The sequence below is a fragment of the Gouania willdenowi genome, chromosome 14 (genome assembly GCF_900634775.1).
Source record: "Gouania willdenowi chromosome 14, fGouWil2.1, whole genome shotgun sequence".
Lineage (NCBI taxonomy): Eukaryota > Metazoa > Chordata > Actinopteri > Blenniiformes > Gobiesocidae > Gouania > Gouania willdenowi.
The window spans coordinates 14,958,484-14,980,432 of NC_041057.1; the positions used below are offsets into that span (position 1 = coordinate 14,958,484).

General features: G+C 36.8%; 2 protein-coding genes across 2 annotated transcripts; both read left to right on the top strand.

The window, feature by feature from the left end:
- The first annotated feature begins 1,895 nt into the window (after positions 1 to 1,895).
- psmg1 (proteasome (prosome, macropain) assembly chaperone 1) lies at positions 1,896 to 14,145 on the top strand. Its single transcript, XM_028467638.1, has 7 exons — positions 1,896 to 2,116; positions 2,947 to 3,050; positions 5,927 to 6,063; positions 8,754 to 8,816; positions 9,105 to 9,303; positions 12,285 to 12,415; positions 12,898 to 14,145. Exons 1-7 carry the CDS (start codon positions 1,998 to 2,000, stop codon positions 12,973 to 12,975), a joined length of 831 nt encoding a protein of 276 aa, XP_028323439.1. The 5' UTR covers positions 1,896 to 1,997; the 3' UTR covers positions 12,976 to 14,145.
- A 577-nt stretch (positions 14,146 to 14,722) lies between these two features.
- ccdc15 (coiled-coil domain containing 15) lies at positions 14,723 to 21,788 on the top strand. Its single transcript, XM_028466901.1, has 11 exons — positions 14,723 to 14,863; positions 14,952 to 15,191; positions 16,442 to 16,591; positions 16,734 to 16,832; positions 17,150 to 17,266; positions 17,349 to 17,414; positions 19,425 to 19,541; positions 19,642 to 19,745; positions 19,871 to 20,062; positions 20,875 to 21,023; positions 21,126 to 21,788. Exons 2-11 carry the CDS (start codon positions 15,021 to 15,023, stop codon positions 21,173 to 21,175), a joined length of 1,215 nt encoding a protein of 404 aa, XP_028322702.1. The 5' UTR covers positions 14,723 to 14,863; positions 14,952 to 15,020; the 3' UTR covers positions 21,176 to 21,788.
- The last annotated feature ends 161 nt before the right edge of the window (positions 21,789 to 21,949 follow it).

The window sequence follows — 21,949 nt, forward strand, 5'->3', positions numbered from 1 at the left end:
AATCCTCCTACATTTGATCAAAGAGTAAATATCTAAGATATTTAAAACATCAGCAGAAGAGGAACCACAAGCCCATCACAGGCTAAGGTGCATCTTGGGAAAAGATTGATATGACTTGTACAAAACAAACCCTGTCCCAACTCATTATTTTGACACTAGTTTGTCTGCTTATTGAACTTGTCTTCCCAATTTATTTTTCATTTTTTCTGGAATGGACAGTAATCACCCTAAAAGATAATCCCTAACTAGTTTAATTAGTCTGTAAACAAAATACCATTAATACCAAAATACCTTATATCTTCTTAAATGATTCAGGCGTAGTTTCAAAATGACAGAGACGTCCATGACCGTGGCAAGCTTCCATCTTTGACTTTTTTTTTTTTTTTTTTTTTTAGCTGCAGTGACAGCAGCAAGGATGAGGACAGTGACTGCAGTGTGCTGCAGTTTCCAAAGAGGGAAGCACCAGCAGCAGAAGATGGGCTGGTTAGAAAATTTTCCTCCTCTTGTTTGATTGATTGCAAAACACAAACACAATCCTTATCTCCTAATGCAACTGTGGGAAATAATTCAGCCCCAGGTGAAAGCGAATGAAAAAGACAAAAAGGCAGCGAGAATGCATAAGAGAAAAGCAGGGAGAGAAAATTGAGATTTGATGAGATAAATTGGAGAAAAAGTGTGCAAAACTATTTTTACTGCTAGAAAAGTGCTTTGTTCTTACACAAAGCAACTTATTGTTGTTATTACTATTGCTTATTGCTACTTAGTATAGGTGGGATGATACAATGACTTCACTATACAATATGTTAATAATAACCTTGCGATAATGATACAATATTCTTAAAAGGAAAAAAAGACCAAAGAAATTGCAGTTGGAAAAATAATCATGCTGTTATTTGACTTTAACTCTGGACACATACTTACATACATACTTATTCTGGGTATAAACTTTTCAACTCAAAAGGGAAATGTAAAAAATAAATTAAAAACAAACCATGACAATCTGTACCCACACCCCTGCACTTTAAATTACATCACAATATTGCATTACTGTCAGTGCAAGCCCATCTTTATTACTTTTATACTAATTCATAAAGCAAATGTGACACTGGTACGCTGCTATATTGGTGAGTTTTTATACAAACCTTTGTTGTATGGTAAATGTGCAATGACAATTTATTCAATTATATGGACATAGTTATCTAAACTAGAGGGGGGTGACATTAAGGGCTACCATCAATAAGGTGAATACATTAATGATGTCACTAACTGAGGAAAATGCATTTCAGAATCAAATAAGATAATTGATGATGAGTAAGGGTCTAAGATTTTATAAGATCAGGGCTTCCTGCAAAGAAAAAACACACAGGGATGAAAATAAGACAAAAAAAAGCATGTGATGACGACAGAGAGACACACAGTGAAAGCAAAGAGCTGACCAAATCCCCACAATTGGAAGAGAACTAAAAACTATATATATATATATATACAGATAAGATAATATGAAGTGATATATGCAATATACAATACTATTAAAATGGTTTAATTTAGATTTTTTAGGGGAATTTGCTAAATCATTCTTGTGTTTTATAATAATAATAATAAAAATACATTTTATTTGTATAGCGCTTTTACAGTGCTCAAAGATGCTTTACAGAGATAAACAATAAGTAAAAATACAAAGGCATAGACTTGAGTAAAAAACACAATGTAATAAATAATAGGGAGACTACAAGATAAAATGGCTATACATTAAAAATGGCTATACATTAAAATGGCTTTACATTAAAATGACTATGTGGTTTGTCTTGCTTTTTTTTTTTTTAACTGTGTACCAGTTTTTATGGTTTTAATTTAAACAACGTTTTTTTTCTCACTCTTCTACAGCGAACCTGATTCTTTTATTCTGGTGGGCGTTGAAGTTACTTCCGGTGTCATGGTCGCTAGCTAAAGCTGTAGAGAAGCCAGAAGTTTCGCATTTCTCTGATAACTCTGTGCTTATGGCGACTTTCTTTGGAGAGGTGCTGTCGGTTTACTCCCGGGCAGTGGAGGAGGAGGAGGATGAAGAGGATGAAAACGAAGAGGATAAACAGATTCGCAGAGAGTTGGAGGAGAAAAGGTAAATGTAGCATCAGTTGGTTAGCTGAGGGACGCTACAAGACAGACAGAGACAGACTGTGTTAAAAAACATAAAACTATGAAAAACAGACAATTGAACCTGTGAGACAGTAAGTCGGGACAACATAAAATAATTTTTACTTTAATTTGAAGCTCAAAAACACATTTTTAAGGATGCTAGCAGCTCAATGCTTCAGCTAACTGCTAAAATGACTCATTGATTTTCTGGTGAAGATGCATCGATACGTCACCCTCCCTAATTCGATTCGATAAAGTTTTTGTTTGCACTTCTTTTTTTTTTACATCTTTTTAAACTTTATTTTTTACACGACCAATAAGGAAATGAAATCATTATAGTTTTAAAACAAAGTGTAGTTTATTGTTTTTGTGCAGTAAATTATTTTTCCTTTTCTTGCACACATTGATATTGTGCAGCTGGCTGTTGATATAAGTGCCTTTGTGACATTTAGCACCAGTGACTTTGTCAAAGAATAATCTTTCTGGGAAAACTTTAAGAAAAAATGTTATGTATTTCACTTTTTAGCATTTTAAACTATTATTCTTAACAATGGGGATTTTATTCTTAAAATATTGATTATATTTTCTCATGGTAAGGTCGGTATATTCTAAAGTAAGTTAAAAGAAGAAGCGGACTATACTGAAACCTAAACATATTTATTGCTGTGATTTTAAAGTGTTAGTGAACGCTCTTTCCATGGGGCAATGTTTTCAAAGATGTAAACACACCATCTTTTTTGGCACCTTACCCCATGATCAACAGTAAATACCATAAAGAAGGCTTTTCTAATGCTGATGATAACTTCTCATCAGGGAGGTTCGTCTGCTTTGGAATCCTGACCTCACAGCATCACTGAAGTCTGGAGACAAGCTGCCATGCTCAGACCTGATCATCGCCGTGGGACTTAACGCTGCCAGTAAGATGCTGCCTGCTGCCATTCATGTCACCTAATTGTGATCGGTCCATCTCAGTGCACAGCCAAGATTGTTACAGGTACAATAAATCTGTTATGATGGGACCTGGAATGCAGCAAAGTCCAGTCAGTGTTCCAATCAGTAGTGCCTACGGATGTCCAAGAAAACTTGGCTTTGATTATAGAAACCTGCTGTGAATACTTAGTGGAGGTAAATGTCCAACTGAAAATAAGACGATATGTTTATATTATCTCAAAGATAATACAAATAAAAGTACAACTAGGTTGTTTTTCCATACGCCAAAATATAGAATCCTCCTCTCACCTTGTTTTGATGGTAAGTTTGTTTTCATCAAGGTCGACCTTCTACCAGAGCCCTGGGAGTTTGAGTATTCTACACATTAAATTAACCTGATCGGCGGCAATATTTACATTTAAAATGCTGCTGTATATATCTAATCAAGTACTTTCTTGTCTATTACTCAGGCAACCACCATGGAGCGAATGCATAGTTAAGGCTTCATTAAGCTGCTTCATTAACAAGTGAGCAACCCTTCAGTGGCAGACTGATGAAAGCTGTAATTGTTTGTAATGAGTTGCATTTTGTGATTGCACTTAATAATAATGTATTTATTTAGTTAGCCCTTGGTATATTTTAAATTCTTGGGTTAATTTCTTCCGTATACTTCTTATTTAAACCCTGTAAACTGCACTGTTAACTTTTCACATATTGTTTGTTCAAAAGTAGTGCAATAAAAATACAGATTTTTCCCTAACATGATAAATAATTGTGATTATAATTGTGATTTACAATATTGATCAAAATAATCATGATTATTATTGTCATGATCATGCAGCCCTAGTTCCTAGTACTGCACACTTCTAGACTAAGGCATCAGATGTTGTTCCTGGACTCTGTTGGAGCCACTTTCCCAGTTTGGGTGTTTGGTCTACTGTGGTAGAGCCTGGCCTCTATGGCTCTAGGGCTGCCAACTTTGGTCGTTTAGTCGACAAATTGGTCTGCCATCGAGGTCGACCAAGATTTTCATTGGTCGACCAGCAATGATATCAGTTTCAATACCATAAATATCAATATAATGTATTTAATGCCTAAACATGATTCTATGCCCAGCAACAGCTGTGTGTGAGTGCATGCTGCACTGCAAAAAAAAAAAAAAAAAAGTATTGCGCTTCGGCTGTCACTGCGCAGTGCACTGTCCTCAGAGCAGAGAGGGAACGAATTAACACAGGCTTGAAACAAGCATCCACTATTGAATCAATCCTTTTTCTGCACAAGAACATGGACTATCCTTATATTTCATACGTGGATTATGTAAATAGATCCACTGTCTCTGGCGTCGTGGGGTGCACTGCGCACCTGTTTGACGTGCGTTTGTTTCCCCGTGCGCTGATCTGATGTTGACATCAACAGTTTATTAATAAAAGTAGGCTAACAAACATAAATATGTCATTTGCATGAGGGGGAAAATAGGTTTTAATTGTCGGTTTCAGGTTGGGCTCTGATAAAAATACCTCATGATCTGTCAGACCTGTAGGTTTCAGTTTTGCTTTGTCGGGTTCTGGTCAAAGCTTGAATAAGGTTCATATCATAAATGGTCTGTGTTTAAAAGCAAATCGGCACCACAAAAAGCCAAAACTAAATATTTGTCTCTCTTTCTTTCTCTACGTCCTCATTCATTCTCCGTTTTTTTTTGTTTTTTTTCCCATTCTCCGTTGTTTTTTTTTTTTTATTATTGTCGGCTAATCGCTACGTGTGCCATTGTCTTGGTCGACCAACCATTTCATGGTTGACTACAGCCCTAGCTCTTAGTGCTCAGTGCTTATTATTGTGCTGTCATGATGAGTGCATCTGTGCTGTCTGTTAGTCCTGCTTTTTCCAGCCAATTCCAGCATGTTTTCTTGATAATATCAGCTACTTCCTGGATAGTGGCTCCAGCTGGGTTTCCATTAGTTTTTTGCAATATTTTGGAATGTCGACAAAGTATAATTGTGCTTTGTTAATCGTGGCAGTAATTATTTTTAAGTATAATGCTAAGAAATGTCTTGGCCTCTTTCTGCTTGCACGTTACCGTACCGTGACATGTCATGTGACCAGGTACATCTTGTCCTGTGACGTGTAATTGCGGAAAAATTGTTTCCATTGCACTTTTGTGATACATTTCAATAACAAAACACTTGAAAAACCTCCTCATGAAAGCATAAAAGCTTTTTAGCCATATTTGAGTGTTTTTTTTTTTTCTTTCAAAATCAGGTGTTTCCATTACCAGTTTTTCTTGCGCATTTTTTTTTTTTAGATTTTGCGCATTTCCAAGGGTAATGGAATTGTAGCTTGATGCTCACTAGTTTTTGGCCTCCCACTTTCTGCTCAGTCTATAGCTTTCTTTTTTAATATCTGTGTCTTCATTCTCCTCCTCTGCCCAGATTATGATCCCAGCTGGATATCTGAGAAATAACTTAATAGCTACTTTCCATTTTTAGTCCCCCGGCTGACAAATGCAGCGACATAAAACTCACAGTCCATGAAAATACAGCAATAAATGTATGAGCAGATTTAATTAAAAAAAGCACCAAATGACAGTAGAAAGCAATCAGTACAAATGATGATATACACTTTGATTTAAGATCAGAAGTTAACCACCAAAGATAACAGAATATTACGATAAAAAGGTCAAATTAGTCATTTGCATAATGCTAATTTTACCTGTGCGTGTGTGTGCGTGTGCGCATGCGTGTGCACGCTGTGAGAAGGGTCTGTTTTCCTGGGTTGGTATTGAGTTAGAAAATGTTGACAGAGGCAAGTAAACTGAAAGGAACAGTTGGAAATATGAGCTGAATACTGAGAGCATCTGTTTTCACAGGCTTCATGTCAGTCTACGTCCTCTCTTCTGCAAAGTGGGACAGAGTCGGGCATGCATCAGTGTGGAACGAGAGGAGTCGGGCCATATCCAGCGAGGACTCGCCGTGCATCTTCTATAGACACAAGGACAACCCATCAGTGAGTTTCACACAGGAGCAGACCTCACAATAAATCTGTTTCTACACTTTTGATTAAAATGTTTTGTGCCAAAAACTGAGATAATCCAGTTTGATGTTCTTTTAGTTTGAAGGTGATCTTGATAAAAATATTTTACAGCGGACAGTTTGACACAGTTTTGTAGCCCTTCTCATTTGTTAAGTGTATCAAAACAGTCTTAATAATTGCATTCACACTGATCAAAGCACTGAAACTGCTGTCAGATGAAGAACACTGATTTTCCTTTAAGTTGAGTATATCTAGTATCAGCTTTCTCAAAGTTGTTGTGAAAGCAGAAAAAATCTCTGCAGGTGAATGATGTAAGCAAATGATAATATTAAGATTAAAGCTGCAAGCAGCGATGAATGGACCCTCACAACCACACGCATGTCGGGAAGTGGTGCACGTTGAGGTGTGTTTCATGTCGGGGGGTGTAGAGACGTCGCTGACCATTTTCAAGGATTGCAGTATATCACAAACTTACCTACAATGTTCAAATATGATTTCCTTTTACCAGTATGTGGAGCAAGGACTATGAATGACGGTTGGGTTAAATCATAACTCTTTTTTTTTTTTCATACAAATGAAAGCTGCTATAGTTAATTAGCATGTACTTAGCTCTACAAACTCTTAATCACTTCCATAGCGTAGCACATCATCCAAGTGAACAGGTAAGCTAAGAGGAATATTCAATCTTAAGATTAAACTATTTAGATTTAGATAGTTTTATAACACAACCAAATAAACATGTATGTTTAAAATAAAAATATGAATGTGTGAAGTACTTAAACAGTGCAGTGTTGGATGCAAGATGTATCTCTATAAAAGCAAGGAATCTCTGTCTGTGATGATGAAGTCATCACTGTAGAGAGTGATGATGTCAGAATTTTGCAGAAGTTCCACAGCGATGATGTCATCAGTGCCAGCTTGGAGTAAACACAAATTTCAAGGGGGCGCCATTGAGTCATTTTGCCATTCACATGTCCAAATCCCCCAAATCATCATTTCTTTTGCCAATATGCGTTCAAGTTTAGGCCCTCAAAAACATTTTTTGTAAGAATAATTAATAATAATAATAATAATAGGCCCTAATGAAGCACTTTGATGCTATATACTCGTAGCAAAAATGCACAGTAATTTTTTTCTGCCATACAGATCACATGTTAATTTACAATCGTTAAAGTTCACGAAAAAGTACCATGAAAAAACTAAATCAAATGAAAAAGCTGTGAATTTTTGCAAGAGGATTTTTCTCTTTATTGTGCACCCCCTCCCTTATAAAATAAATAAATAATAAAATAAAGACTTAAATCAACAAATTAAAAATCAAAACACGCTGCTGTAATAATACAAGATAGTGTTTTCCCAATAATTTCCGTCCCATCTCCCATGCACCCCTTTAGCCTGGTGTTTATATCATGAGATCTGTCCGTTTCTTCTTTGCTCGTTTGCTTTTGTCTGTATCGACAGGCTCGTCTGAACACTTTTCCTTTGTCTAGTCAGATTTTGGTCCTTTTATTTGATTTGTTTTACATATTTCTGATGTGGTAGCTATTTTAGATTTTTACCTTTATTTTTTTATGTATCTTTAAAGAGTTAGGTCACAATTTATTTTTAGGGGTAAGGACCTTTTTGTATGCACATATTAATCTGTCCCACAATTTGTTTCTGTGTACCCCCATGTAATGTGGTCAAGTACCCCTTGGGGTAGACGTACCCCTGGTTGGGAATCATTTATGTAAAAAAATAAAAGCTTTTACACAAAGCAATAATTTAGTCTCAACTGGCTCACATTGTCTATACTCTGTCCAAATATTAGCTTTGATTCACACTGTGGTGACAACAGTGTGATTCAAGTGTAACAAATCGACTCTGAAACATATGATTTATTCAGTATAAATAAACTGCAGTATTCTGCTGCTTTTTACATTAGCTTTCAGTAAGCAGTGATAACCCACCTGCAGATCAATGTTTTTTTTTTTTTTTCTCAGCCCTGCGTCGCTCATGTGTGATTTAATCAAGATTAACTCAGTGAACCGACGTGTGTGTGTGTTGTGATAATGGGCTGCTGAGAGAATCCGTAGATTTACTGCCACATGTTTAGCTGCTTTCAGATGGAAGCAGGGATTTAACACAAGATCAGCTGTGGTCTGAAGATACTGCAACAGTAACTGGTGAAGTTACAGATAGAGTGACTAACAAGCACTGTTGTCAATGCCGTTTGATTGTGAATAAACGAAGAATAGTGTTTTGGATCAGGCTGAAATTTTTGTTGTTAACATATTGTATGAAGATATACTGTATGTGCTTGATATGTAAGAAAGTGGATGAAACCAAAAGAAGTAAGCTATTGTATTAAGACTTTGGAAGAGGAAGTGGGAATAAGTAAGTGTTAAACTTCATCCCACTCCTTTTCCAGCAGCGGTGAATTTTTCTGTTTTCTGTGGATTATTGTATTGTATATACTGTACACTTTTTCAGTGTGTGCTTGAAATAAAACTGTACTAAACATCAATATGATTCCTTCTGCCTTCACTTCACTGGGTTTGAAAATGAGGTACCAAGCTATTTCTGCACCATTATAAGTTAGCTTATTTTGTCTTCTCTAATTTCCTGTTTATTGGAACAGTGTGCGTATGTGTGTTGAGTATTTTTTATTTCCTTCCCTGTAGGTGCTGATCTGCCTGGTGACGGGCTACATCGCAGAAGACCAGCAGTTTCAGTGGACAGAAAAGGTAAATGTGTTTGAGACTGACTGTATTTTATGACCTGTGCTCTTTGCAAACGCAAAGTAGATTTTCATCTGCTTTATTCTCCCAAAATAACATATCAGCTGCACACTCTTCCATTAGATTGTACTTTAAAAAGTACAGGTCCTAAAACAGTGATTTGTGGAATTCCATAGGTATTATAAGATGAATCACACATATTCTGAACAAGCTGATGTTTGCTGGTCCTCTCTTCAAGGATTTGGTGTTTAGGTAACATGTTCCTTTAGCCTGACCGTATGAAGTCTTTTTTAGGTGTTTGACAGTCTGCAGCAGAGACAGCTGAGTGTGACCGTGCTGTCAGACAGTTTTGTGGCTGAGTACAAAACAGCAGACTATGTGTGCAGGGGCTCGGCTCCCTTCCTGCGCTCTCTCCACACCAGTGGGTTCAGCGATCAACCTGTCTGCCATTCACTGGAGCAGCCCAACATACTTACTGGACTTCCTGCTGCAGGTACAGAATAAATATGTTTCTCTTATTTTATCTGTGGGCTAATACACCAAAGTGTGTCTGATGCATCTGAATAATTTAGTTTTATTTTGTCTGTCCTCCTGCCATGTTTCTAATGTCCATTTAAAACAATACAGATTTGTCACCTACAGTTGTTTTTTTTAATTTGATCTTTGTGTACGTCCTAATTTTCCCTAAAACAAATGACTTACAAAACAACATCAAATACACACAAAATCACAGAGCAATACACAAAATGACAAACACAAAACGTTTACAAAAGTAAACGCAATGAATCCGAGAAACCCCAACATGAAAAATTATAGGTGCTGCCCAATGGTTGGGACTTGACAATTTTAGGCAAAACAAAACAAATGTTAGTTTGTATAGTCAGGTTTCAAAAGGTTCAGTTTTTTAAAAAAGAAAATCCAAAAATACACATTGCATTACATATTTGAAAATGCAATTGTTGCATTGACTCCTATTGTTTGCATGAGAGCGTAATTCAGATTGCTGTAAACTTTTTCGAAACATTATCTACAATGACTCCAAAATTGCCATTTTTTAATGAACATTGAAAATTACTAGTAATAATTTGCGAGTATAATTTCACTGTACAGTTTCCTTTCACATTCAAACATCTTGATGCACTGGAGGGTAAGTTTTTGATAAATCAAGGATCTTTGTGGATCTTTTGTGTAGGACAGTCTAAAGATGTGCTGAGCAAGTTTTTTGGGGGGGAAAAACATGACTTCATAATTTGCAATAGGTTTGTACAAAAATTTTCCCAAGGGGTAAGAGTGGGCTTCCACAGTGTAGCGCTCGGGGGGCATTTTGGGTTAAGGGACTTGCTCAACATCCCACAGTGATGGTCCAGGTGAGATTTGAACCGGTGACCCTGCGATTACAAGCTGGCCTCCTTAACTTAAATTTCGAGGCTTGCTGTAGCACCATCTTTAGGAATATACAGTGGTGTGAAAAAGTGTTTGCCCCCTTCCTGATTTCTTACTTTTTTGCATGTTTTCCACACTTAAATGTTTCAGATCAGCAAACAATTTTAAACATTAGTCAAAGATAACACAAGTAAACACAAAATGTAGTTTTTAAATGAAGGGTTTTATTAATGAGGAAGAAAAAAATCCAAAGCTACATGGCCCTGTGTGAAAAGTGTTTGCCCCCCAGCTCCTGTTAAAACATAACTGTGGTCATGAGTTCAATTTCTGTAGCCAAACACAGGCCTGATTACTGCACACTCTCAATTTAGAAATCACTTAAATAGGACCTACCTGACAAAGTGAAGTAGACCAAAAGATCCTCAAAATCTATAGACATCATGCTGTGATCCACAGACATTCAGGAACAAATGAGAAAAAAAGTAAATGAAATCTATCAGCCTGGAAAAGGTTATAAAGTAATTTCTAAAACTTTGGGACTCCAGCAAACCACAGTGAGGCCAAAACACAGAACAGTTGTGAACCTTCCCAGGAGTGGCTAGCTGACCAAAATTACCCCAAGAGTGCAGTGATGACTCATCCAAGAGGTGACAAGACCCCATAACAACATCTAAAGAACTGCAGGCATCACCTGCCTCAATTAAGGTCAGTTTTCATGACTCCACCATAAGAAAGAGACTGGTAAATGGCCTCCATGGCAGAGTTCTAAGACCAAAACCACTGCTAAGCAAAAAGAACATTAAGGCTCGTCTAATTTTTGCCAGAAAACGTCTTGATGATCCCCAAGCCTTTTGGGAAAATATTCTGTGGACAGTTTTTTGGAAGGTCTGTGTCCCATTACGTAACACTGCATTTCAGAAAAAGAACATCAGTAAAATATGGTGGTGGCAGTGTGATGGTCTGGGGCTGTTTTGTTGCTTCAGGACCTGGAAGATTTGCTGTGATAAATGGAAGCATAAATTATGCTTTCTACCCAAAGATCTGAAGGAGAATGTCCGGCCATCTGTTTGTGACCTCATGCTGAAGCAAGCTTGGGTTCTACAGCAGGACAATGATCCAAAACACACTAAGTCCACTTCTGAATGGCTGAAGAAAAACAAAATGAAGACTTTGGAATGGCCTAGTCAAAGTCCTGACCTCAATCGTATTGAGATGTTGTTGCATCTCAATAGAATAGGCGGTTCATGCTTGAAAACCCTCCAATGTGGCTGAATTACAACAATTCTGCAAAGATGAGTGGGCCAAAATTCTTCCACAGCGTTGTAAAAGACTCATTGCAAGTTATCACAAACGCTTGATTGCAGTAGTTGCTGCTAAGGGTGGTCCAACCAGTTATTAGGTTTAGGGGGCAAACACTTCTTCACACAGGGCCATGTAGCTTTGGATTTTTTTCTTCCTCATTAATAAAACCTTCATCTAAAAACTGCATTTTGTGTTTACTTGTGTTATCTTTGACTAATGTTTACATTTGTTTGATGATCTTAAACATTTAAGTGTGGAAAACATACAAAAAAGTAAGAAATCACTTGTTCACACCACTCTCAGTCTGTTTTTCAGGTGAGACAATCTGGTATTGGACTGGATCTCTGTCCAAAATTTGATGATTGTTCGCTCATGTAATGCATGATTTCCACGAAAGAAGCTTAGGCCACTAATAAACAGATTAGACAACAGAAATCTAAAAAATCAGAACAAACACAAAACATTAACAGAAATACACTAAATAAAACAAAAAATGCACAAAACGACAACAAATTGAGTCCCACATCAAAATTACACAAAATAATAGAAATATGCACACAGTGATAGGTTTCTAATTTCTGGCTTGAACCGTTCAATTCTTACGGTTGAATTATTGCATAACTTTTTCTTAAAGTCCGTGTTTCTGTCATCCTGGCACTGAGCTCTGACTTGCAGTCCAAAAAACGAACAGATGCATGATTACGATGAAGAGCTTATAGTTTCTCACTGACTGCTCATTACACTTCCACCCTGTTACTGTCAGATAATAATGTTTCTTTGTGCTGTCAGTCCTAAACCACTGCCAGGTCCACCGCATCGCCGCTGTTGTTTACCAGTGCTACAGTGATGTCATCGGCCCTGACTCCATCTCCATGGAGACCTTTAAGCCTGCCCTAACAAAGCTTGGCAGGTCCATACAGGTGCGCTGCTTCCTTCTGTTTATATCTAATGAGGATAGGTCACTGAGGGATGACTCACACAGTATCATCAGTTTGCTCCATGTTTGCTGACATTATGACTCCATGTTTGACATTATTGCAGCTGCATGTTCGAACATATATATATATATATATAAAACCAGCTACTGACTTGATCAATAGCCAGCTACATATTCTGTACTCACCTTGAATAAAAAAACTTCTTCTACTGTGTTAGAACCATTAAAACTGAATCAGGATGAAGAAGAACATTTTTCAGTTTCTCTGACTTTTTTTTTTTTTTTTTTTTTTTTTTTTTTAAAAACCACTCCTGATAGGTTGTGTATTTATCAGACTGCAAAATGTGCTCCATCATTGAATACGCGTTAGATGACTGATTATTAAAGGCTTTGTTGTACCTGAATTGTTTACCAGTTCTGCTAATGCATATGTTCTAATCCCTTTTACGTCTTATCTCTCTCCAGTTGGTCTCCTCTCCAAACACCGACATCCTGCGAAAGGTTGCCAAAACTACAGACATTCAGAGCAATCTTTATATCTAAAAGTGTATCCCTGTGCAGAACAATTTCACCCACATTTTTTGTGTTAGAAATCATTTTTTTATTAAAAGATATGAAGTTGATGAAATACTGAGTTTCTATTTGATCTCACATACTCCTATTTGAGCTGAAAGTTGACATAGTTAAGAATTGATGATGCACTCCCTAGTATTTGGAGTGAATAAAGACATTAAAACCTTTATATTGATGTGATGGAAGCAGAGAAATGTGCACATTTCATATTAAAGTGAATGTATTTTGAAGATTTATTATGGTGTTCCTGTGCTGCAGGGATTCAATCCAAGGATGGAAATTGGTTTAAAACAAAAACTTGAAGGCGTTAAATTGGTCTACAGACTTCATTAAATTGCATATTTTTGGAACAGCTTTCACAGGAGACTCAGTCTTTAAAAGCAACTAACAAAACAATAATAGATATGTTGTTGTTCTTATCTATTATCAACTAAATCACTGCCTAAATCAATAGTAGACAGGTGTTAAGTCCCACAGATGACATGTTTAGTGTGGAAAAAAAATACTAACATGCCTGAGTGATATTGTGATACTTAAAATAATCTAACAAGTTTATATAAATTGATTTGTTTTGGCTTTGGAAAAAATAATTATACAATAATGATTAATATTCATGTATAATTAGTCCACTTAACATTCAGTGGGAATGGTTTTAATTGTTAACAAATGGCCTGAGAAACTAAACTAAAGTAATTACATTATTTATCAAAATGTATTATTTTCAGATTTTGTTTTGTTTTGTTAAGATTTGTCATTTTACCATTGTGCTTATATATTAGGATTCCAATGTCAAATAATGTGAATTTTTTTTTTTCTTCTTTTAAACAACTGTATAGCACCACCAGCTGGTTAATTTCTCGAACTGCAAGACTTCAATTCCCAAAAATACATGCATCGCAAACCTAATGAGACCCACAGAGTTTTATTATCTCTATTAAAATTATTTACTGTAAGGCTCACATTTTTTATACTACAATGGCCATTTCAGACATTCTTATCAACCTTTTTGCTCTGTAGATGGATGAAGATCTGCTCATGTTTGTAGACATGTTCATTGTAATTTCTGTTCAACTTAGTAAACTTATTCTTATAAGTTATTGTATTATTTTAGAGGAAATAAAGCTGTTATAATGAATCAAACATGAAATATAATAGTCTTATTAATGGCTACCCAGTTACTAAAAATTGTATTAAACTTTACATTGCAGTTTAGGTTGTTCTATTCGTATTATAGGAAAGGACAGATGGAACCAAGGATGTTATACACCATTTTGTATTTTTGTGAAAACAATTTTTTTACTTTTTATGAGTGGGAACTTTTAACTAAAAAAAGAAAAAATGATTGAAAATAATGCAAACAAAAAGCCTTTATTAAATACACCAATGATTATGTTTTCTTTTCCTTTTGTCTTGTATTTATAATAGTGTAAATATGTGTGCGTTTAAGTTATTATTATTTTTGTTAATTTTGACTTCAATTTATTTGTGGGATTTTAAGTATCCGCTGTCGGTTGCTTTTTTGGCATTTATTTATTTATTTTTCTAATTTGCATTCTTCATGTTACTCTTTCCTACTATATTGATCTTCTATCCCGAATTTCTCCCACAGATATGAATAAAAATTGTTTTAGCCATTATTATTATAGTCTTTATTTATTATAATATAATGAAGAAAAAAATGATTATTCATTCATTGTTATTTATTTATTATTGATCAACCAGTTGAAGTCCCTTTTCTTACCAGGCTCTGGTAGCTGTACTCCTCCTGTCCTGTGGGGGCAGTAATGGGCTAATATAGCGTTTTCTGTTTGACCGAGTGAAATCTAAAGTGAGGGAAATGCAAACAAACCTACTACAGGTGAGTACTTTACACTTTTAGGTAAATGGAGTTTAAATTCACTTGCTGTTTCAGGTTATAAGTACTTTTCTCATTTTCTTTCCCTAAGCAAACTGTTCGTTTAATCGGCCACAGACCTTAACTGTGTTAGCGGAGTTGTCCGTTACCGAGGCTACCAATGAGCTCAGCCCGGGTAAAAGCTCTGAAAAGCGCCAGGAAAACCAATGTTCACCGGGACGAAAAGCTCCGAACCACCAGAGCCAGCAGGGTATTAGCTGAGAGGAACCAGGCCGTGGTAGCGGTGGGAGCATGGGTAGAGAGCGGAGAGGACTTCACAGAACACCCATCTGTAAGTTTAGCATTTAATAACGAAGCTTGGCGTTTCAGATTTACTGGTTTTCATGTCAAGTGGTGACTTAACTCAGCAATGTCCAATCTCATTTATATCTAGTTTATTTCGGAATAATTGACACGATGTGATAAACTAGTGTACATTTTTTTTTTTTTTTTTTTTTTTTTTAATGCCCACAAATACATGTTTTTCCCCCGACTATCTCACAGGAGGAATAAGACAGAGGGATGTGTGGATAATGTGAGCAGAACTAGAAGTTTTTGTGGATTTTCAAGCACCTCCAACAGTTACTTTTTTTTTTAATCAATGAATAATGTTATCCTACAGAATATCATCATCATCATCACTCCTGATTGTTTTCCTCAAAAACGGTAGATTTCAGCTCCAACGTGGCTTCCAAAATGTTTTGTAGCTTTCATTATTTATTACGAAATAACCAGTTAAATTATATCAAGTAATTATTATCTATATTGTTAGTTTTATAGATATAAACCAATCTGGTCAAGCAAGTGAATAAACTTTTCATACTCACCACCGACCCAAAATTCTATTGATGATACTCAGAATTGCACAACAGATTACATTTGATCTCAGATCATTTGTTTTACACAGTCCATATCAGTGATTATAAAAATAATAATTATCATAATAATAATGAGGCAAGACCTGTATTCGCAAGGCGAAAACGTATTTGGCAATTTGAAAAAAAATGGCAACTTGTGTATTGATTTGTTGACAAGTTTCTTTTTACTAATTAAATTGAAAGTCAATAATACAGGAAAAACAGAAGACTGACCTTGACCATAAATAAGACCTTGAGTGAAGGTCAAGGTCACACATTGAAGGGAAATGTTGTTCAATGGTACCAGTCTGAGCACTGTATCTCAATATATGGCCAAGTTCTTGGGAAAAAAGTTTTTGTTTTTTTTTGGTGACATCATGAACTTTGACCCCTGCCGATCTTTTTACTGGTAGGTCGTACAGCTTTGGTTCAAATTAAATCAAATATTCCACTTGTGATGAGCTTGTCATAAATGTAAGCATCAAACTTATATGATAAATATTCATAGAGATATGGAAAATGTTGGGTTTTGACACTTGACTCGACCTTGACCTTGCTGCATTAATAGCCAAGGAGGAGTTCCACGACAAAGGAGTTGTGGAAGAAAAATAATAACTCCTACGAGAACAATGCATTTGGCAAATTTGAATTCAACTGTTGTGCTTCCTCCTCCTACGTGCTTTAGGCTTTGGCTGTGGTAACTGATGAGCTCCAGGCAGAAAGGAGGAGAGTGAATACAGAGAGTCTTCTCCGATTTCAAGATGAAGTCCGTCACCGTGTGGCTCATCGAGTCCAAGTCACTAAGAAGAGACAACCTGCTCAGACAGAGCGAGTGGTAAAAGACCAGACAGTAATACACACAGCATCATAACATAACAAACATATCTTTGCTTTTTTAGCTATTTTCTTAGTAATGAAGGTATACATTAGTGGAGTAGTGTGTTCTCTCATGTTCTTGTGTGTTTTTTTTTTTTTAGGCGACCCCAAACATAAAAACCCCACCACAGCTGTGGACCGGTACTGCGCCTGGTTTGTCCACGATACAGCAGAGAGTGACAGAGAGCAGCTTTCAGAAGGTATTGATTTTTCCTCTGCCTACCCTTATAAGTTATAACTTGCTATTATTTTGTCCACCAAGGGGCAGTCAAAAGTCTCAGATAATTATTTTTTATAAACATACATTTTGTATTTCATTTTTTACATTTATTGCCAAGAAATGCATTTTTTTCAGAAAAAAATAGTTCTCCTCAATTAATGCACAATTAAAAATCTGTTTACCAGACATTGTCTGCTTTTTCTGTTCTCATATTTTCCCTGAAAGTCACCTCACGATATGATTCATCCCCTAATGTAACCATGATTAATCTCCAGTTATTTCCATGATTTTTTCCAGTCCTCTGCTGGGACGAAACAGGTCCGTCTGCGGTTGGCGGCCTGTCGAGTGATCCCACGTGAGGAGGAGACGTCAGACTTGCCCGGAGGCAAGTGGAACGTCTCTCCAAGCAGACATGTGAGCGTCTGCGTGCTTTTCTCTGTTATTAATTTAAATGCATGCCGTGCTTCTTAATGTTTGTTCTTTTTGCTCCTAACAGTGTGCTGATGAAGGGGGCAGTGCTCAGTTTGATAGACGACACCAATGTCCCCTTGTACAGCAGAAGGTGACTGATTACCCAGAATGCATTTGTTGTTTTTTTTTTTGATAAATTTTGAATGTTACTTCTAATATTTTTTTAATAGGGGATTCCAGGTAATGACTTTTTTTTTTCAGTTGGTCAATTTAAATCGATTTGAGGATTTAAAAAAAAACTTTGCCGTGGACTGATTTTAAAGACGGAAAGGAGGTGGACCATTGATACCTTGCTGTAAGGTGACATTTACTCAGGGCTTTAGATTAGACTCACCTTTCCGCCTGTGATCATTTTAACTAACCTCAGGCCAGACCTGGTCTTGTGGTCAACCTCTCAGAAGTCGCTTTTCATCGTGGAACTAACGGTACCATGGGAAGCTGCAGTTCTCCGACATAGCAACTGAGGCAAAACAACATGGCTGGTGTGCCCAGGTGCTTCCGGTTGATGTTGGGTGTAGAGGATTTGTTGCCACATCCACAACCAAGCTTCTCAAAGGAATGGGAGTGTGAGGGCAGGCCTTCCGACAAGTTGTCAAGTCACTGTCAGATGCTGCTGAATAAAGCAACAGCTGGCTATGGATCAAAAGAAAGGATCCCAGCTGGGCCATCAAGGGGTAAAAGCAGAGAGGGGCACACCTGGGACGCCAGGTGTCACTGTTGAGCCCACCTGAAGACCCCTGTAAAGCTTTTACCCCTTTAACCCCACCTCTAGACCAAGTACTGATTATCTAAGGGATTGTACTGTCTAGTCCTATAAGCTAACCAAACTAAATTTTTACTGATCTGATCATTTTTGGGGAATTTTTTTTTTTAAAGTGTCTATATTTGGACTGTAATATTCTACCGGTATTATAAATATAATGGATGAACAATTTCCAACTATAAATTCACTGAAGTGCTTAGCTTGGTCACAATAAATCAATGTACATTTTTTTCATGACAGTTAATATGTTGACGATTTTTTAAATGGGTTTTCAAGTACGGGCACGTTATGTTAATAAGAAATATGAACCATATCGGCTTGTTGCAAACCCATAAATAGGTTATTCAATAATCAAACACAGGCTTATCCTTCAGATTTAATATAGCTCTCCAAATTTACAAATTCCGTGATAAAAACCAATGAAGTTTAAAAATAGGTTTGAAGGGCAAAGGTGGCAAAACTCAGTCTTTCAATACTCATTATTAAACATAGATTCGCATGGTCCTGGACAGTAGCTCAACCTGTAAAATCCAACTGTGTACATTTACTAACACGTGTTCAGTGTTATTTTTAACCTGTGCATCATTACCCAGACTGCTGTATGTAAAGTAGCTGAAGTAAAACCAACTTGTAACGCACTGTGTACAGTCATTAGATCATAATACAACACAGATCAGGGAGCAGAAGAAAACTGAGCTCCCTGTATGTTTTCAGTTGTTAGTTGGAAGCACAAGCTGCTGCTTCATGTCACCATCATGTGGGAAGTTGATGATATATGTATTTTCATCAATTTTCCACTTCCCTCTTTCACGTATCAACTAAACATTCACCCAAAAAAAAAAAAAAGCTTAAAGTCAGATCCATTTTTTAAAAGCTTAGAATCACACTCAGAAACTGACGAAGTACATTAAACACTATCAGACGGGTGTGACTCTTAAAATTAGCAGTAGTATAAGCCTCTGGGTCAGATTAAAGATTAGTTTGTTGTCACTCGAATTGTCTTTCAAAAAAAAAAAAAAAAAAAGCCCTAAGGGGAAACCACCAAGCTTCAGACTGCTATTTATACCCAGCGACTGGTTTTAGTGGCTTTTAGAGCCAAACACAAAGTTTTAACATAACATGTTCAGATGTGATCATTGTGGGAAAATGCAGCAAAGCAAAGTGACATTTTATATAAATTATACTCTTTTTGCATATGAGTATTAACTAGATTTTTAAACAGTATTTCAGTTTTAAGCAAATAAATCTCAGTGTAACTGACGATTCAGCTTCTTTTGTGTAGTTTTCAGCTCTGTCTCTATCTGACCATGCACTAACTGCTCTGACTGTGTGTCTTAGGCCACTGGTCACGTGTGGTGGGAAGCTGACGAAGCACACGCAGATGATTTCGAGCCTAACCCCAGCTTTTCTGCTGCTCTGTGGCCTCTGAACGACCCAGAAGAACTGAAAAGACAGGTAGACATTAGCACACAAAGTAAACTGGGATACGTTTTTTAAAACCTATTCAATAGCAAACACAGTGACTGACGGACAGACTGAACTCATGTTTCTGCAGCGACAGTCTGAGTTCCTCCTGTATCGACGTCTGGTCATGGAATTAGAGAGAGAGCGAGTGAAGGAGAACAAACAGCAAAGGAAACATCTGAGGAGGACAGCCAGGTGATCAGACACCAGCATTTCCCCTATTTAACAGTCTGACTCAGATTCTAACTATATAAACAGATAAATGGGGATCTGAGTCTACAGTAAATGTCACCTCTCACATGTTTCGGTTGTCACTTTAGGATCAAAGCAGAGAAGGAGCAGCTCCGTCTGCAGGAGGAGAGGCGTCTGGAGGAAGCTCAGCAGCTTAAAGAAGTGCAGCGAAAACTGGAAGAGCGGGAGCTGCTTATCATGGAGCGCCTGAGACTGGAGGAGGACAGAGCTAAGAAGCTGCAGAGAAAGAAAAGGGAGGAGAAAGGGAAAGAATCTGAGAGGTGTTCATCTAACCTTTACATTCTTTTATTTATCCTGTTAAATGTTGGCGAGCTGCCGAGGCCTGTCAGGATTTACTCTGAACAGGTAACAAAGCCCTAAACACAGAAAACATGTCAGTTGCTGAACATACTTGGGGGGAGAACATGCAAGAAACACAAAGTTTATACAGTATGGAGTACAATGTATGGATTATACACAAACTTAATTGCATGAAATGACATAAATGTGATTTAAAATAGAAACATTGAGCAAAGATAAACCGTTAGCCATCACTTATGCCCAAGCATCAAAAACAAAGAAAATAGTATAGACCTTTATTGATCCCCATAGGGGAAATTCACATGTTGCAGCAACACAATAGAACAGCAGACAGTAAGAACATAAATATAGGATAGTAGTGCAAATGTAGGACTGTGGGACGGACGTAAATTAGATGTGCAAATGGGAAATTAAGGAATATGGTTGGGGGTGGGGAGGATCTGTATTGTTACAGTTATTAAGTTAAACGATGATGTTGAACTGTGAATGAAATGCAATTTATGTATTATCAAAATAACACAAACACCAGAATATTCTGTCCAGGTCAGAGGGTTTCAGTACAGGCTTGTAGGTGGTTATTAAACTTGAAAAACTAAACAGAAAAAAAGAGAGATGGCAAAACAGCAGCAATAAAGAAATTTAAAAAACTAAGCCGTTACATCTGGTTTTCAGCTGAAAATAAATACAGGAAATGTTCATGGTTCCAAAAAGATCAAGGCCTTATTTGTGAAGTGGAGTGTGTGCTGATAAACAGGCTGATTTCTCGCTGCAGGTTTGTTGATGCTCTCAGAGCTCAGATGAAGGAGCGTCTGTCCCATTTCAATGATGAACTTCCTCTTCTCTGCTGCTGCGCTTCATCCTTCTGGGACTCACACCCCGAAACCTGCGCCAACAACTGCATCTTCTATGACAACCCCAAAGGTTAGCCTCACACACATGCACGTACTCGTGTACACACACAAGCCCCGCCCCCCCACTGTGCAGAAACACAACATCTAAATATTACCTTTGCCTCCTCCACAGCCTATACACAGGCCCTTCATTCCACGATGGTCAGTTTGGAGCTAAAGTAAAGGAAAGTGAAGCTTTGCGGAGAATATGAACCAATAGACTAAAGCCATTTTTTTGTTTTAAACTCATGCAAAACTTCTTTGTAATAAACCTTTTTTTGCACTGAATTTACTTTTCAGATATTTATGTTCATCAAAGATTAATTCTCGCAGACCCAAAACTTGAATGTTTTTTATGAAGTGTCCTAACATCTGTATGTTTTCTTTAATGAAACAACTATTGTTAATGTGTGTGTGCCTTCATTGTGATAATAAAGTAGTAATAATGGCTTATATGATTATCATTACTCCTGGTCTAATTCTCTACACCCACTGGGCAGTGGTGGCCTAGCAGGTAAAGCAGGGGACATGTGAATATGTATTTGAAGTCAACTTCTTTTAAAACATTGAAAACACTTCGTACATAATTGCTTTGTATGCAGTGTAAATACTGATGTTTGATGTACAACCTCTATTTGCACATGATGTATTTACTCAAGTGTACTTCTGAATTTTCTTAAATTTGCTCTTATATAAGGTGATATTGTCTTTGTTACTGCTGCAGGCCGATCAGGTTGGCAAAAACATTTGATTTCATGTGCTTTGATGTATTTTAATAAAAAATTTATTTATTGTTCATGACTTCTATTTCTTCTTTTTTTCCTCTTGAAACATGCTTAATTTGAAAATGATATGGTGTAATAAATTACACAGAATTTAGCAAATGCTTGTATTTTTTTTAAAAAACGAATTATGCACACAAATTTTTTTTTTTTTTAGTTTAAGAAAAAAAATTAA